Source organism: Chrysemys picta, chromosome 6, assembly GCF_011386835.1.
Source record: "Chrysemys picta bellii isolate R12L10 chromosome 6, ASM1138683v2, whole genome shotgun sequence".
In the NCBI taxonomy this organism is placed as follows: domain Eukaryota; kingdom Metazoa; phylum Chordata; order Testudines; family Emydidae; genus Chrysemys; species Chrysemys picta.
In genome coordinates, this window is record NC_088796.1 from 102,267,236 (window position 1) to 102,283,356 (window position 16,121).

At 40.5% G+C, this 16,121-nt stretch overlaps 1 protein-coding gene across 7 annotated transcripts in view; it reads left to right on the top strand.

Moving 5' to 3' along the window:
• Positions 1-16,121, top strand: part of MLLT3 (MLLT3 super elongation complex subunit) — a 210,693-nt gene that overhangs the window by 117,101 nt on the left and 77,471 nt on the right. For all 7 annotated transcript variants that reach the window (XM_042850548.2, XM_005297691.5, XM_042850550.2 and 4 more), the window contains 2 exons: positions 5,810-5,892; positions 9,733-9,876. In XM_042850548.2, coding sequence (XP_042706482.1) covers positions 5,810-5,892; positions 9,733-9,876 — 227 coding nt within the window. The remainder of the gene's footprint in view (positions 1-5,809; positions 5,893-9,732; positions 9,877-16,121) is intronic.

Genomic DNA, 16,121 nt, shown 5'->3' on the forward strand with positions numbered 1-16,121 from the left:
CAATACAGAGTGCTTCCATTTGGTCTAGTAATTGTACTCTGGTCTTCACCAAAGAGTTTCTAGTAGCAGCAGGAAATTTCACACGGAGCAGCTCCACTTTCTTCACTTATTTAGGCAATCAGCTTCTCGTTGGCAGGCCACGCTTAGAAGCCCTTGCATTAACCATATCCCTGCTTCATCTTTTATCATCCCTAGAAGTCTGTGTGAACATGAAAAAGTCTATTGAAATTATAGGAGCTACTCTAGACTTAGTCAGGGTGAGGGCTTATCACCTAATCGACAGATTTCATGCCATAAGCAACTTGATACACTAACTCATATGTACCAAGTGAGCACAGCATGAACACTGTTGCCAACTTTCACACGGTAAATAAGCACCCCAACTTTCACAATAAGTCAAAAATCAAGCTAATTCCATTTCAAAACAAGCCAATCCCTCAGAACCCCAACGCTCTGTGACTAGATCCCCCAGGCGTGCAATCTGGGACTTTGGTGAACCCGCTGTGCACTCCTTACTCTCTCCCTCTCCTTGTCCCCCTTTGCCCCTGCTTGTCAGGAGCTGATAAAAAAAAAAAAAGAAGTAACAAACTGCAGCAAGCTACTAGCCAACAAGCAACTCACAAGCCAATTAAGCCAAAAACAAGCATTTGTTTTTTCATGGGTTTGGCATGTCTGAGCATGAACAGTGACAGTTCCCACCGGAATGGGGGCCTCACTAATTTGGTGGAAAGATCTTGGATTAGTCTATGTGGCTGTTCCACCTCCCACGCTCAACAAGGCAGTAATTATGGATGCCTCCCTGCTAGTCTGGGGAGCCCACATAGACGATCACATGGTGCAGGGCCCTTCAATATCCCAAGAGACTAGAATGCATGTAAATCTTCTGGAACTCTCTCCTGTCATTGAACATTGCCTTCCTCATTGCCATCACTTCAGCCAGAACTTGGGGCCCTAATGGCTGATCTACCATACACAATATTTCATAAGGACAAAGTGTCTCTACAACTACACCCAAAATTCATTCCTAAAATAGCTGTGGAATTTCACATAAACCAGTCCGTTCACTTACCTGTATTTTTTTTTCCCAAAGCCCCATGACTCTAGTGAGGAGATGAGATTTCATTCCTTCAATGTGCGATGAGCATTGGCATTTTACCTATAAAGAACAAAACTGATCAGACAGTCATCTAGATTGTTTGTTGCCATAGTAGAATGAGTCTGAAGTCAAGCTGCCCATCTCAGAGTGTCTCTCAGTGGATATCTGGCTGTATCTTACTCTATCAATTCACACAGCTTCCTTCCTCATATGGGATAAGGACACAAATGGCCTCACTGGCATTAGGTATCCTTTCTTGACAGTTGCAGAGCAGCTACATGCAATTCCATCCACACATTTTCGAGACAATAGCCTTGGTCCAGGACTCCTCCACTGACACATCCTTTGGGGCAGTAGTTCAACAAATAGCTATACCATCTGCACCCTTGCAACACCCTCCCCTCTGAGTGCTGCTTGTCAGTGGAATAGGGACAGGGATGCTGGAACAATTTTTATAGTGGGGGTGCTGAGAGCCATTGAACCAAACTGTAAACACTACATATGATGGAAACCACTTCAAGCCAGGGGTGTGGCAGCACCCTTATTTCCAGAACCTATGCATAGGGACCAGCAATCGAAAAAGAATGGGAAGTTACTTAGCTTATTGTAACTGGAGTTTGTTGAGATGTGTGGTCCCTATCTATATTCCACTACCTGCTGTCCTTCTCCCTTGCTTCATATCTTGGCTAGATTTGCGGTAGAGGAGGAACCAAAGAGCTGATTGGTCTGTTCCTCCTTTATATCCTTGGCTCAAAGCTCGAGGAGAGCAGGGTTGCAGGCATGGACCAATGCACACAGCTTGCAAGATTATTCCAGTCTCAGGTGTGTGGAGCACATGCACACCCACATTGGAATACAGATAGGGACAAAACATCTTGAAGAACTCCAGTTACAGTAAAGTAAGTATCTTCCCTTTCAGCACTGCTAATTGCTTTGTAAATCTAAGAAAATAAATATCTCGGGGGAAGAAAAAGGAAAATATTTATACTGAAGGTGTTTTCTGGACCACTTAGATGCACAAGAAGAAGCTGACATGGCGTATATGAGAAATGAAACCTCAGTGCATTTCACTTAATGGGAGCCTGAGACTTCAGTACCAGCCAATCTATTCTTCTCATACATGAAATGTTTCTATATTGCATAATTTCTGTTTGGGTAAATCTTACTGCTTAACCTCTCCCTCTTTTTGTAAATGGCTTTGTCTCCTGTTTCCGCCACTGCATGGTCAAAGCTCATTAGAGTACTCAAGTAAAACCCAGTGGCGCTGGAACATATTTAATAGTGGGGGTGCTGAAAGCCAGCCCCCTGATTCCCCCCCCAAGCTGAGGCTTTCAGCACCCCCACTACTAAAAATGTTCCAGTGCCACTGGGTTTTACTTGTAGTACTCTAGTAGCCAGCAGCCGGGACCCTGGGTGCACGGGGCTGGCAACCTGGAGTCTGGGGGTGCTGCAGCATCCCCCACTCCCCTAGTTCCCGTGCCTATGGTAAAACCTGTCTCCTAGCCTGACTTTCCAGGGTCAGGGAGGAGGAGTAGAGCTCATGTAACCTGCATTCAGGAGGTGTCAGTATGTTTTATTTTAACAAGTGAATGCCCTTAATTTAAACATAATAGTCTTAGTTTTCAAAAGCTTCTTCAGCATGTAAAAGTTCTTGGCTTTAAAAGAGAACAGTTGTATGCTGTTAATACTATGTGAAATCTGGAATACTGGCGTTGGCTGTTTTTCAGATAAATGGCTGAGTTTAAAGCTTAAAAAGATCCCTATGTCTGAAACTCCCCTCTTTGTTTTGCTCTATCTTACTTAGCCCTCTCCTTCAAACCCCTTATTAAAATCCACTTCTTTCAAGAGACTTTCATGAACTGTAATTCCTCCTCTTTCCTGCCAAGAAAATTTGAAAGACATTTTAAATAATGATTGGGGGGGGGGGGAAGCGTGTAATGAACATAGCACATACGAAACATTAGGGTGTGTTCATGCTGCTTTTCCTGCCTCCCTTTCCTGCATCCTTAGTTTATGAGATGTAAACTACATGGTGACAGGCTGCTGCACTGGTATGCAGGGAAGTGGTCGTGTATGGAATCTTTCTCGCTTCTGCACCGAGTCTGGTCCAAGGGCTGCACAGGGCTAACAGCGCTATAGCCATCCCAAAGGGGAGGGCCAGAAGGAGGAGCTATGGCCCAACCCCCCTCGGTACTCTGCAGTGAGCAGCAGAGCTTTCCTGGCTACCGCGGGGAAACGCACCGACTATACTCACTTTAGTGTGTAGTAGCAGCCACACTCACTGTGGAAGCTGGAGAGTTGTGGTAGGTTCTGTAGCACCTGAATACTTGCCTGCACCTTAAATATATGGTATTACCTTGTCTCTATAGATTGTAATTAATTTGGGACAGGCAACTTGTTTCTCTGATCTGTCTGTAAAGTGCACTGTGCACTGTTGTTGGGTTTTTATTAGTAGTACGTACAGCATCTGTGGTAAAAATGTTTCCGTTTAATGTATATAACAGGGATGGCCAAACAGTGGCTCACGAGCCCACGTGTGGCTCTTTGACCATTAAAGTATGGCTCGCAGAAGAGCCCCTCCCCCTCATTCTCCACCTACCAGACTGGATGGGAGGAGCTCGGCACCTCTGCCTTGTGGTGGAGTAGGGGCTTATGCACAGCAAGGAGGAGGTTCTCGGGGCTTTTGCCCTGTGGCTGAAGCTGAAGCCCCGAGCCCTGGCAGGAATGCTCTGGCTCTCAAACTTCTGAAGATTGTCATATATGGCTTGGAGGGTCAGTAAGTTTGGCCACCCTGGTATATAAGGTCACTCACTTCATATAACATACATTTTACATTGCAACCTCCTAGCAATACCAAATGAGCTCTTATAGTGCAGCAGATACTAATTTATCTGGGGAATTACTATACACAGGTTCAATCTGTCAGCTAACACTGATATAACAAGACCAGATGGTCCAGAGAAGTATGTGTTCACATCAGTTCCACCAGTCATCCGCAGAGGATCTGGCAATCTCCTATCGTGTCACTGAGATGATAGCACACAGGAAATTAGCTTGTACAAACACTGATATAATATTAAGGAACTGGCTTAACATCTCTCAAGAGTTAAGGTTTCCCTAGCGCTCTCAGCTTAGTGTGATCTTGTATCATGTCATTTACTCTGCAATGCTTTAGCATAGCTAAACTGGAGGACGAAGAGGCCTGGGTTCTGAATCTCCTGAACTTTTTGAAAAGGTCAGGGCTAGAGTTTTGGCTTGAGTTGAGAGTTTTAGTCCCAAGGCTCATGTTTAAAGTTGCTGGAGTTACACACAACTAAAAGTGCATGTACTACGTCGACAATATAGGGGAAAATGTTATCTAGGTATATTGATATTGTAAATCTTATCCTATTATAGAAGTCCACACCCTAAGGTGTACCATTTGTATGTACTGCTCTAATACCGTAACATAATTCCCCATTCTTGAGACTACCAAAGCCTACTATATGCCAGAATATCATGGCTTTTCAGCATGTGGCAGATTTTGGTTTAATTGGGATACAGTAATAAACAAATTACAGAGAGTTGCTTTACTGTCTTTGAAAGGGTGTTTCACAAACTCCACCATGGTGGATTGATTTAAATCAAGGCAATTTAATTAATGGTTTAAATAAACTGTTTTAATCAGTTTTCCATTTGTACTTCAGCTATTTTTTAAAGAAAGGTGCATTCTCATTCATCGATATACCATAGCTATTTTAAAGCAATTATAGAGCTCAATATATTTAGATATTTATTAACTGTACATCTAAATGTTTTAGAAAATGGTGAATGATATACTGCTTATGTACTAGAGAATTAATATTTTGCTCATGATTTGTGTCAAACTGTATTAGGATGGTAACTGGAATTTAATTAAACATAAACAGTATCTAACATATATTTTTATTAAACAAAACAATCTTAAATGAATTACATACACTTGGATACATAAACTTCAAATTTTCCATGAGCTGGAGAATAATTTTTCATGGCGGGTGGAGTCATATTCATAATTTGAGAACTGAGACAATCAGAGCTCATGTAGGGAAAAGCTATAAAATAGGAGTCTGAGACCACCCAGATGGGCTCAGTGGATGATCCTGGTCAGATGCATGATGGTGTCTCCTGAAATCTGAGGCTGGATCCCGATGCCTTTGATTACTTTGCCAGTCTCTTACACCCAGAAGTACAGCTTTTGGGTCCTCCATTGGATCAAGCACTTAACACAGTACCTGGCCTATTGTGCCATATTTATTAAATTTGATCTCAAAACTTTGTTGTTTTTTCCTAACTCTTTCTTTATATAGAAAAGCAGACTTTAACTCAAAGTTTTTGATAAGAGGCTCATGGATTCAACATATTTATTTTTAGTTACTGGTAAATGTTTTAAGAGGTGACATGTTTAGGCCTTAACATATTTTATATTGAATTCAGTTTTAATATTAAATAGGTTATTTTTAAAAAGAAAAATGTATTATAATTTACATTACAAAATAAAAAATCTGGTTTAAATACAAAAAATCAATCAATTCGCATGCACCCTGAACTCAGCAGAGGGAAGTAAAAGACAAAACTGTGACCAACTCTGTACCTACATGTCTAAATGAAATGCTCATTCTAATCTTGCCATCTTCTTTAAACTACTAATGACCCTTGTTATTTAACAGATCATCTTCTTTTTTATTGTTTCAGTGTGTAAAGATCCACCTTACAAAGTTGAAGAATCTGGGTATGCTGGTTTCATTTTGCCAATTGAGGTTTACTTCAAAAACAAGGTATGCAGTCTGATACTATTTAACTTCCTACAAAAAAATTAATATGCAAGTTATTTGATAGAGCTTGCATTTTAATTCACAAATCACAAAAAACTTGTTAAATGCCATCATAAAAAATTACTACAAACTCTAAAAATTATGGCTAGTTTGAATGACAGAATTGGTTTGCACAGTGATTTGTGCAGATTGTTCTATGAAATTAGGATTACCTGAGAAAAACTGAGAAGGATTACTAGACTTTGTCAGAAATTGACTGGGATTTTAGGAAGTTTTTAAAATGGCACTTGAGTTTAAAAAAAGAAGCTGATTTTGATGCTGTTTTTACATAGGTCCCATTATTCTAATTAATATTGCCAGTTTGTGTCATTAGTTTACTTTTTGATCTTTCAAAGGAAATCTTTTTATACCGTATCCTCTCTGGGGAAAAAAAATTAGTGTAATGTGAATAATGATACTTTTGAATTCAGCATTACCAGGGGGCACAGTTAAAAATAGAGCTTTTGCCATTCCACAAAGATTTCAGTATTGTGGCTTAGTATTCAGTATAATTTCTGATAGATACTTTGTTTTCTGCAGGTACTTAAGGTAGTTAACATTGAGATTTTAATTAAATACATGAAAGGGACTCTATAGCTAATAACTTTTCAGATAAAAAATAATTGGATTTGGGGGGCGGAGATGGAGGGGAATAATCAAAGTTCCATAGCTTCTTGAATTTAGTGTAAAGTATCACAGTATTTCAGGTTGCATACATATGACCGTTCAATGTGGTTTGGTGGAGCTGCTGTTGTAAATGAAACACACAAACAGTATTAGCAACTTATCTTGTAATACTGAATTCACCAACATGTAGTTTGACATACTGGCTTGAAATAGAAACACGCATTTATATATTTTGGTTACATCTCTGTTTTTAGAATTTTAAATAAGACTAGTGCACTAAAAAAATCCTTGCGTAGCCAAAGTATTCATTGAAATCCGCTCACTTAAAAGGTGGTTTAGATAAGTGCACAAGTTTCAAAATGCTTTTAAGTAGGCACTACAATGTTCCATTCTTTTCTATGGAAAGTTCTGCCAAGATACAGTACATGATTTTTTTCTGCTCATCCTATTTTAGGATTTGCTCAGGTACCTTTTAGGTTGTTTGTTTTGAATCGTAGATGTTGAATGATAAGATTTGCAATGTTCCCTGTATCAATCTGTGGAGTGTTTTACTCTGCCTCACCTGATAGTGGAGAAAGAAATAGAATTGATTTAGTGATTAACTGGCTTTTTGGTGCATTTTTGGTGCATTTGTCTCCTTTAGAGAGTAGCTTGGTTCATTCCAGGATATCTGACTTGATTATAGAAAAGCAGTCCATTTTCTGGGTCTTTAAGCCCCATCCATTCAGAATTCAGCCCAAAACCGGGGACTCAAAGTCAGAAGACAGTGATTCATTGAAGCATCTCTACAGAGGCTTCCCGCCCGACATTTCTTTTTTTGTTTTCCACCCAGACTTTTGGCTGCCTTTGCTGAATATGGAGGCCTTCAAGTCACAGGAGCTCTCCAGCAGGAATTGTGGCATGTACTGAAATCAAGGACAAGGCTCCAATGATTACAGCTCACCTCATTCTCAAGCAACATTTGGAATTGGGAATTTGCAAACGTCCCTCACCCCTGTTTTGGTGCCATGGAAATCAAGAAGCAGCAGTTGGACTGTGGGTCAGCCAGTTCTTCTCACAGATGCAGCATCAAAACCCTTCCTGTGGTCAATAGCACACAAAGGGGAAAAGACACAAAAATAGGGCCAACTCTAATTCGTGAAGGTCTCTTCAGCCAAAATATTACCTTCTCCTGGCTCAGCTACTCTTCCTCCCCCAAGCTGCTTTACAGGGATTCCAGTACAGAGAATGAGGGGATAGATTGGAGGAGGAAGAGGAGACAGATGATCATCACTTATTCAAGGTAGACAACTTTTCCATTTCTGATTCCGAAGGTGTCCAAGGTTTATGTAGACAAGAAAGGGGTGCAGGAAGCCATCTGCTGTGGACTTTGGACTCAAAGAATTACAGTATTCCTGTTCCTGAGACTAAAGGAATTGGTAGAAAATCCAATATGCTCTTCTCTCTGACAGAAAATTTTTCAAAGCTTTAAGGAATCGCAGGAATGCAGAGAAGCATATGGCATATTCAGCTGCAATGAGGGTGCAGTTAACAGCAATTGAGAAATGTACGGTAGTCCCTTAAAACATGCTTTTAGATCCAAGGTTTCACTACATTGAAAAATGCACTTTCATTTTTAAAAAGGGTATATGAGCCAACTAGGGGAGTTAAAGTGAATTTCAGTGTGTTCTGCCCTCCTGTCAGGGCTGCCATTAAATAATGGCTGTGGCTTTTACGGATGCTTCTTACAGTAAATTTCTGCTTTGAAGTGACAGGCTCTGGTCATCAAATGTTCAGCAAAATTCTTTGAAGACTCCAGTTTGTTCACTTCTTCAACTTGGGCTTATATAGCAAACCTGAATGGCCAGGGGAATGGTATGGCTCTGCCCAAATAGTTTGAGGAATAATTTACTTAATTTTTCCCAAGAAACCATGTATTAGCCTCTCTATGTCTTCATCCGTGGTACATTTCAATATAGTCAATCAAGCTACTGGTTCATCTAAAGGGGACTGCTCTCCTCTGTCTGTCTTCAGAAACAAGCTACTGCAGGCTGCTTATCCCAGTTCCTTTTCCTGGGTCACTGCTTCAAGTTCAGAGATAAAGCAGCTTTGAGGACTTAACCTGACTTAGTTTAAAATCTTTGTTTTGAATTTTTTTTACTGTAATTATGATTTTCAAGCTTCCTGCTGTCCACATCCTTGGAATCCTGAGGAGTCAAAAGTAAATGCTTTTTTGATATGATGTAAGCACCCGTAGTGTGCTTGCCACCGAACGAGACCCAAATACAGCACTCCCTCTGAGTAGCTTATGATCAAAAAGACATGCTGGATGTATGCTGAAACTGTTATACTTGGGAGAGCTAAGGACTCTTATAAATCTGACAGCTTATTTTTCTCTTATTAGTACTCTGTCTTACGTGTCCATTTTTTGGCAACTTGTGTTGTACAACTGACAGGCATAGCGAGTTGAGTGATGTCCATTGTTGTCTTCTCTTAAGACTTGCTCTTGTGGAGTAGTTGCCCCATTTGGGGCTTCTAAGAGAGAAATATACAAGGATAGTTGTAAGCCTACAACATGCTTAATTGATTCCTTGTCCTGGTATTAAAAATTGGAGTCTAGTCATTGATATTAGTAACTTTTTTGGTAGAGGAGCTTTCCAAGTGATAAAGCATTGTTGATCCCTTCCATGTCATGTGTGACTTACCCCCATTTTACTCCCTATATTGGTACAGGGAACATGGAAAAAAGCTATATGTAATTACTACCTGAAAGTGTCATTCCTTACTACACTAGCAATAGCAAGATTATTTTATTTATTTTGTGGTGGAATTTTTGGAAATCTAGTTGATTAGTCTGGATCCTGGGTGATGAGGTCACATCAGTAGTGACAAGAAAAAAAATGAGCAGAGACCATACACAGGAGTATGCTAGGTTGTCAGTTTTATTCCTGTTAACTTTTTTTTTTTTTTTTTTTTACTGCTTATGAGGAAGAATCAGCCCAGATTACTACAGAGGATCTTACATTAAAAATGAACTGTTGCTACAAGCTTTATGCCCCTAGTTTTAATGTCGTAACAAATGTCGTAACATTCATTTTAATTGACACCTTCTTTACTTAACTCTTATATGTAGCACTTGTTTTTAAGCTAATTATTTGTGGTGGTAGACTTTTCTATTTGGTTATTTTCAACCCTCAGGAAGAACCGAAGAAAGTCCGCTTTGACTATGACTTATTCCTGCACCTTGAAGGCCACCCACCTGTAAACCACCTCCGCTGCGAAAAGCTCACATTCAACAACCCAACTGAAGAATTCAGAAGAAAGTTGCTGAAGGCCGGAGGGGTGAGTCCCACGCCCATGTTGAAAGTCATCACATTAAAGAACTTGCTGCTTATTGCTGGTGCACTGAGTGTAATAAAAGTTGCTTTGAGAGTAAAATTAAGTGGAGTATGTGAGTGATTAGCTTACTGCCTGTTGTTTGAGGGGGAACAAGTAAGCAGACTTTTTTTTTTTTTGACTGACTAATGCCAAAGTACACTATTAGTTAATGGTATCTTTCACTGTCTTCAAGGTTAAAGTCTTCACATTTATTTCTGCAAAGGCAATAAGGAAATTAAGTTCATAAATGAAACTGCTTTATATGGGCCTCTGAAGTTGAAATGCAGGATACAAACTGTGGTGAGATCAAATAACACAAAGTTAAACTTTGTTTAAAAAAATGTGATTATAGTGTTTGGAAAATTAAGTGGACCAAGTGCAGAAGTGATATGTAAGGCAGCATGAATTAGACTCCCTTACCCTCACACTGCTTTTGATCTACTTATACCTGCTCTTCTGATTTGCAAGAGAGACAAAGTTGGTGTAAGTTACACAGTAGGAGCCAGAAGACCATGTATGAAGGTGTAAGTTACACCAACTTAAAGTTTGTCTATGACCCTGTAGGTAAGACTTTGAGGGTGTGAAATGCAGCATCTGCTAGCATGCTGCACTGTAATTCCCTTGTGTGGAAGCTGCCTGTGCTAACTAAAAGGTACCTAGTTAGAGGACTACATTAACACGAACAGCAACATCCACATGGGGGAGTTACAGCGTAGCATGCTGGTATGTGCCATAGTCCAGATTGTGGGACTATGTAGAAGTAACTTTAGACTTCTTTCCATATCGGTTGAATGGGTGTTAGTAGGCCTAAGACAGTCTGTTAGTGTAAGAGGGACAAACTTATATCACATGTATGAATGTTAACATCTTCGGAGGAAAGTGCCTCACTGTTTTGGTGTGTGTTTATATGAGGGAGAGGTTTGTTTATACGTTGAGTAGTCATAAGTAAATAAAAGGATTATTCTTATTTGGCTTATGTAGGGGGTCTTCGAAAAAAGAATAGGTCTTGTACAAATGTATACAGTCACAAAAAGAAAGGGATGGATCAATGGTTACAAATGATTTGAGACAGTAACTAGTTAGAAAACAAGTAGTCATGGACTGAAATTGAAGACGGGACTAGTTTTATAAGTATTTCAGGCAAAATGTCTTAGCTTAATAGGATCTTTGAAAATAAAACATTAAGTAAGTGGTGTGCATAAATTGGAAAAGGGAGCTAGGTATGTTTCTGGAGAAAAGGATAAGTCTATTGCTATAGTAGCCCTCTGTGGGTATAGAAAGATGAGCTACATTTAACTTGCATTTGCTAGAATTAGAAGTGCACCCCTGGATGGGCTTATTTCTGGCTTTTTAAAATGTGCTTACAGATAAAAGGCCAAAAATATTTGAAAAGTCCCTTTTTAAATACTTAGCATATTGTATATCAGTCCAGGCTTCACTGGAAAAGTTAGTTCTGCTATTGTAAGGTAACCTGAATGTGCACTTTCTAACAATTTTAATTATTAAAAAAAAACAAAAAACCACAGATCATGTTGACTGTCTTGCTACCATTTATTTGTTTTTCAGCTGGACAATAAGTGTCTAACACCTTAGGTTTGATTATAAATGACTTAACTTTGTGCGGTGCCAAAATGCATTTATCCCTCTTGTTCTGTATACATCATTATCTGTTTATTCTTAGGGTTACCATATCTAATAAATAAAAAAAGAGGACCCTCCACGGGCCCTGGCCCCACCCATTCCCCCACCCCTAGCCCCGCTCCAACTCCGCCCCTTCCCCGCCCTAACTCCGCCCCCTCCTCCCTCCCACTCCCAGCCACGCGGAAAGGGCTGCCGGAGCGCTACTGGCTTCACGGTTTGCCGGGCACCCCCCAGACCCTGCACGCCCGGCCAGCGCTTCCCCAGCGCAGCTGGAGCCCGGGAGGGGAAGCGCCCAGCCGGGGGCGCAGGGTCTGGAGGCTGCCCGGCAAACCGTGAAGCCGGTAGCGCTCGGGCTTTGGGCAGCCCCTATGCCTCCGGACCCTGCGCCCCCAGCCGGGCACTTCCCGTCCCGGGCTCCGGCGGCGCAGGGTCCGGAGGCACGGGGGCTGCCCGAAGCCGGTAGCGCTCGGGCAGCCCGGCTCTTAAACAGAGCCGAAGAGTCAGGGGAGGAGCAGGCTCTGCTCCTCCCCTGACTCTTCGGCTCTGTTTAAGAGCCGAGCTGCCCCAGCGCTACCGGCTTCGGGCAGCCCCCGTGCCTCCGGACCCTGCGCCGCCGGAGCCCGGGAGGGGAAGTGCCCAGCCGGCGGCTGGGGTCCAGAGGCAAGGGGGCTGCCTGAAGCCCATAGCGCTCGGGCAGCTCGGCTCTTAAACAAAGCCGAAGAGTCAGGGGAGGAGCAGAGCCGCCATTTTCCTGGACATGTTCGGCTTTTTGGCAATTCCCCCCGGACGGGGGTTTGACTGCCGAAAAGCCGGACATGTCCGGGAAAAAGATGATGTATGGTAACCCTAGTTTATTGTGCATCATTTTCTCTTGCTATTTGGAGAAGACAAACCAACCATCATTGTCTTTTCTCTCTCACCTTCCTCATGAACTGGCAGTCAACAAGTCACCTGTATCTGAGGCTACTAGTCTTTCATATTTCCCTCTGTTAATTATCTCTTTGCTAGTGGCCTATATCAAATCAATTCAATACAGAAAATGCAATAAGGTCTTGTCCATTTAGTAGTTAAATTACACCTGAAGGATTAAAGGTCCTCATCGACCTCCAATACTGGAAGACCCATTTTATTTTTACTAATGTAAATTCTCCTTACTCTTCGGGGCAGAGGTAGGAGCACTGAAAATCTGCCCCTCCCCTCTATACTGAAGAGTGATTGAATAGACAACTGACTGAATCTAGGATGTAGCACTGCTGATGCAAGTGATACACTTCAGATCAAGATGAGCATTTTCAGGGCAATTAATTTAGGAGTGTTTTCAGCATCATTGTTTCAGCTTCTGTCTTCCCCTTATGTGGAAGCCCAAACCATGAATAGTCCTGCATGTGCTTCTCGCAAGTCAAATGAAGCTGCTTCAGGAAATTTAAACTGGAGGCCTAGTGATTTATGTCTCTAGTTGGCAACATTTAAGACAAGGTCGAGTTATTCTCCTTCAAGATGAATGGTGCTCTTTAAATGTAAAATACTGTGTTTTCTTTTTAAGAGTAAAAGATGGACTCTATAAAACTCTCCCAAATTGAGAATCTTTTGCTTGTTTTTTTTATAGTTGTATGGAGAATGTTTATTTTCTTTCCAAAGCTCAAGTCCTGCATTAATGTGTCCTGTGTGCAAACAGGATGGGAAATACATTACTACAGTACATCCACTTTCCTGAAAATGATACTGTTCTTCCTTTTATGGTCGTCTTGATTCTGAACGATTACTGTTCAAATCCCATTTTGGAATATTCCCTTCCAAATGATAAGCTTGACTCCAAATGCTTGTCTTATCTCTAAGGAGGAGGTGGGGTGAGGGGGAGAGGGGAGTTAGAGTATATCTTCCCGCCATCATAAAGATGAAGGGCAGGCTTTGTGTAGGCACTATCCAAGTACACATGCTTTGAAAATAAATTGAGGCTTTTTCTTTAGACATGAGAAACAAACACAGAGGAGAACTATTTGCATTTGCTAAGCCTGTTTTCAGACTGTTGGAAAATACTGGAGTCCACCCAGAAGACCAATCTAGAATAACTTGGAGTCATGCCATATTTCAATAACGGTAGTCTTCTGTCTAACACTACATTTAGTGTCATCAAAGTTGAAGCACAAAATGTATCCTAAATCACCATAAGTCAGAAGATACTAAGATTCAGCTGATTCTGTGTACCTGATTTCCCTTCCAGTCTGGAATTATTTTCTTGCTTATCACAAAAAAAGATAAGGTGTAATTTCGCCTTGGAACTGATATTTCTATAATCAAGAAATTTAAGGAGAACATTTGTTCCAAACAATTGTACAAAGGTCATGTCCAATTTACAAGTCCTTTCTCAAAGCTTGGTTTCTGCAGGAGGACATTTTCTACACAGAAATCCCTTCAGAAATAACTTTGTCCATCTCTAGCTTCCAGTTTTAATTAAATTAATCTCTGGGTTTTTGAATCTATATGGAGAGGGAAAGGATCTGCAGGAGCAGGTTTTAACAAATCCTTGCATGAATATTCACTATCTCCAGTGGAGTTCAGTCCATCTCTTTCTCTAAAGATGCTGTTCCAGATTAAGTAGCATTTCTCGCAGAACAAGGAATTTGCAATGAAAAAGTCAGCATGAAACTCTGTCCTTGTTTTTTCTTAAGTAGAGTACAGTAATGATGATGTGGCAGGATTGATTGGCAAGGAGCAGTGGCAACCAGTTGGTCTTGCCTTATATACATAAGCAATGTGCCTCATCAACCTGACTGTAGATCAAATCCCAGAAGACAAAAAAACAGTTTCCATTGAAGAAAACTCCTCTTGTATTTGAATGAAGACTCTGACGTGGACCTCTTTCTGACCCAAAACCAATAGTTGTAACAACGGTAAGTATAAGCATACCTCTCAGAAACCTCTCATTCTAGACAGAGAGCAATTAGCTGGGTGCAAAGTTTGGCTCACTTTCCCCTTCATTCTGTGGGTAAAGAAGGTTCATTTGATTCCATTCCACTGTTTATTTTCTGTCAAAAATACAATTTTTAACGGGAAGATTAGAAGTGGTATGTCATCTGTTTCTTAAGTCAGTAGCAAGAAGTTAATTTGGAGGACTTTGAATGATAGGTAACAGTTAAATTGGATTTTTGCCTCCGAAAACCCCAGTCTTCCTCGGACAAACCACCTGTTTCAATATGACATTACGAACAACTGCCTTGTGAGTTTTGCAGGAAAACACAGGAAAAATATTTTTAGTTCATGTTAAGACAATAATATAATACAGCCCTGTCTGCCATCTGTACAAAAAATTGAATGTTTGTACAGTTTGCAATTGTGTAATTAATACTCTTGACTCTTTGGAAAGGGACTCCAAATCCATCAGTTCCTCCTTTAACTACAGTATACAGGCAGCCTTTGGAGAGCAGCTATCATAACTTACAAAAACAGTCCAATTTATAACATTTTGGGAGAATTATTACAAATATGTGTGGTTATTAATGATGTGGTTTGAGGTTTTAGATCAAGAGGTTGCAAGGAGTAGGTTGCTGTTAATCAGTGCAGCAAATAACTCTCTTGGAAACAGATGTTTTTCTTTTTGTCTATGCTGTCTCAGAACTAATTTTAGAAGTACAAGTTGCTCCTATTGCAGAAACCTCTCTCCCCATGGATAGACAGCTGGTCTTCTAATGAGTAGAAGGAAGAAATAAAAATGAGCATCTTGGGGAGTGGTACTTTAAACAAGGGAACTGTAAGTTGTCAGAAAAGTGACATTTCTTAAAGATGTCATGATTGAAGTTCAGTGTTTGCCAATATTCATTATATACTTATCACTTAATGCTATCTGAGATTACAATAGGTCCCTATATTTTGAACAAGTAGTCTCTTAATTGCTTCTACTGCATGAAGTATATATTCTGAATCTCCTGTAAATAATCTACTGTAATGAAAAAAATGTACTAGTTGGGGAAGCCTGAGCCTCTCAAGGACCAACGTTAGGTATAGTGTTCCTTTAGGCAAAGGATTATCTTTAATCTTTTGTTCTGCATGAGTTAAGTAATTGAATTGAGTTTATTTAAACGATATGATTAGCATTTGCTTTAGTGTCCAACACATAGTTTAGAAGATCCAAGAGCTTTAATTCCCCTTTAGTTTTTAATGTATAGGAATGGTGGTTGAATGTTGGGACACATTTTTTTTCTTGTTCGTTTTAGTTAAAATCAAGTCTATCTCAGTACTTTTGACCTTAAGTTATTTTAACTGTTGAAAATATGAGCTTATTGGTTCCAGGGTGGAGTTTTAAAAGGTTTGAGCCTTGTTCAATTTTTCTTTCATTGACTTTGGCAACGAAACAGGCATGTTTATGGTGATTTTCTGGTTGTGGAGTTGTGATTCAGGACCTTCCTATATGCAATCTTCAAAGTTTTGATGTTTCTCCCTGCACTGAGATGCCTTCCACTGAATTCCTTCTGCTGTCAAATTCTTGGAGATTTCCTCTTAGAACTGCTCATCTTGGCTACATCTCCCCAAATCATGGGTCTTAGTGATCTCACACCAGAGGTTCATCAGAA